The sequence below is a fragment of the Anomaloglossus baeobatrachus genome, chromosome 2, assembly GCF_048569485.1.
Source record: "Anomaloglossus baeobatrachus isolate aAnoBae1 chromosome 2, aAnoBae1.hap1, whole genome shotgun sequence".
Lineage (NCBI taxonomy): Eukaryota > Metazoa > Chordata > Amphibia > Anura > Aromobatidae > Anomaloglossus > Anomaloglossus baeobatrachus.
Window position 1 is genome coordinate 541,164,471 of NC_134354.1, and position 1,367 is coordinate 541,165,837.

General features: G+C 38.6%; 1 protein-coding gene across 1 annotated transcript in view; it reads right to left on the bottom strand.

Annotated features, from left to right (window-relative positions):
- Window positions 1-489: 489 nt before the first annotated feature.
- Window positions 490-1,367, bottom strand: part of PROZ (protein Z, vitamin K dependent plasma glycoprotein) — a 54,186-nt gene continuing 53,308 nt past the window's right edge. The window contains exons 7-8 of the mRNA XM_075334332.1: window positions 1,121-1,244; window positions 490-1,001 (exon numbers count right to left, since the gene is read on the bottom strand). Coding sequence (XP_075190447.1) covers window positions 490-1,001; window positions 1,121-1,244 — 636 coding nt within the window. The remainder of the gene's footprint in view (window positions 1,002-1,120; window positions 1,245-1,367) is intronic.

Genomic DNA, 1,367 nt, shown 5'->3' on the forward strand with positions numbered 1-1,367 from the left:
AGTTCTACATTTGGTCACTAAGTCACTTATAACCAACAATGTTGTGTGCACTGAGGAAATCATCCAGCCCTTTTTTAAAAGCTGCTATAGTATCTGACATTACTACCTCTTGTGGTAGGGCATCCCACAGTCTGACTGCTCTAACTGTAAAGAACCTAACGTGTGCAATGGTAATGGGTGTTCTTTAAAAATTAAAAAAAAAAAAACAAAAACCATGAACCTATAAAAGATTTTTTTTTTAATAGTAATATCTAATACTGGATTTAGATCTTTTAAACTATTGGTGCATTGTCTGCCAATATAGTCCTATTCTCACAAAATAAGCATAATCCGTCATGAGACCTGGTTTTTATTTGCGCACTAATTTGATTTACATGTAATTTCAGGTTTTTTAGGTATGTAGCACAAGCACTAAGAATAGTAAATTTATATAATACACAACTTGAAAATGGTCAATATATATATTTGCTTTAAGCACCCAGTACAATACTAGCTACTATTCTGCTTCAACCACATGATATACCTGGATATTTTGGTAAATGTAAACACATTTGGGTCCCAGGCTTCATGATTTTTGGATCCCATAATTCCAGCCAAGAACCATACACCATTGTGTTGAATAGCCATATGGCTCCCGTCCGCCAGTGCAGACTCTATGTTCCTAGTTGATGTGGCACAGAACATTCGGTTTGTTTGTGTTGCATTTAAAGCAGATTCACAGGTTTCTTTATTAGTTTCTGCTACGGAGAATTGAACGGGCATTATATCCATATCGTCCGACTCTAGCATCCAGCCACCTACTGTGCCTGGGACACGTGGAATCAGCACGTTCTCAGCAAAGTCTTTCTGGGGGATGCAGATGGGTAGAATGTGTTTATGGAACTTGATACCTTCCTCCAATTTAAGGAGACCAATATCATTGTCTGTTGAGTCCTTCAAGTATTTTGTGTGGATACGATGGCTTTTCACCTTCATCTTCTGCCCTTCAGTGGCCTCGTTTTCTGTAGAATGATGCACCAGTTATAAAGCGTTAAAAATGAAATTACTATGTCGCTGCCAATATAATTTCAAAATCCTGTATCAGTACGTTACTGAAACTTTCCAAACAACAATGTTTAACCCTTACCTGCAAGAATGTAAATTGGCCCATGATGAATGCTGCACTTTGCAGTTGTAAGTACCAAAGAATGGTTGAGTATGATTCCACTGCAGAAAGGAGTCCCTTCTAAATCTACTAGTAGTACCTGAAACAAGATTAAATCACATTGCATTCGGGGAAAGTTCTGTCATTGTAAAGGCCCCGTTACACGCTACGTTTTATCTGACGATATGTCGTCGGGGTCACGGTTTCCGTGACGCACTTCCGG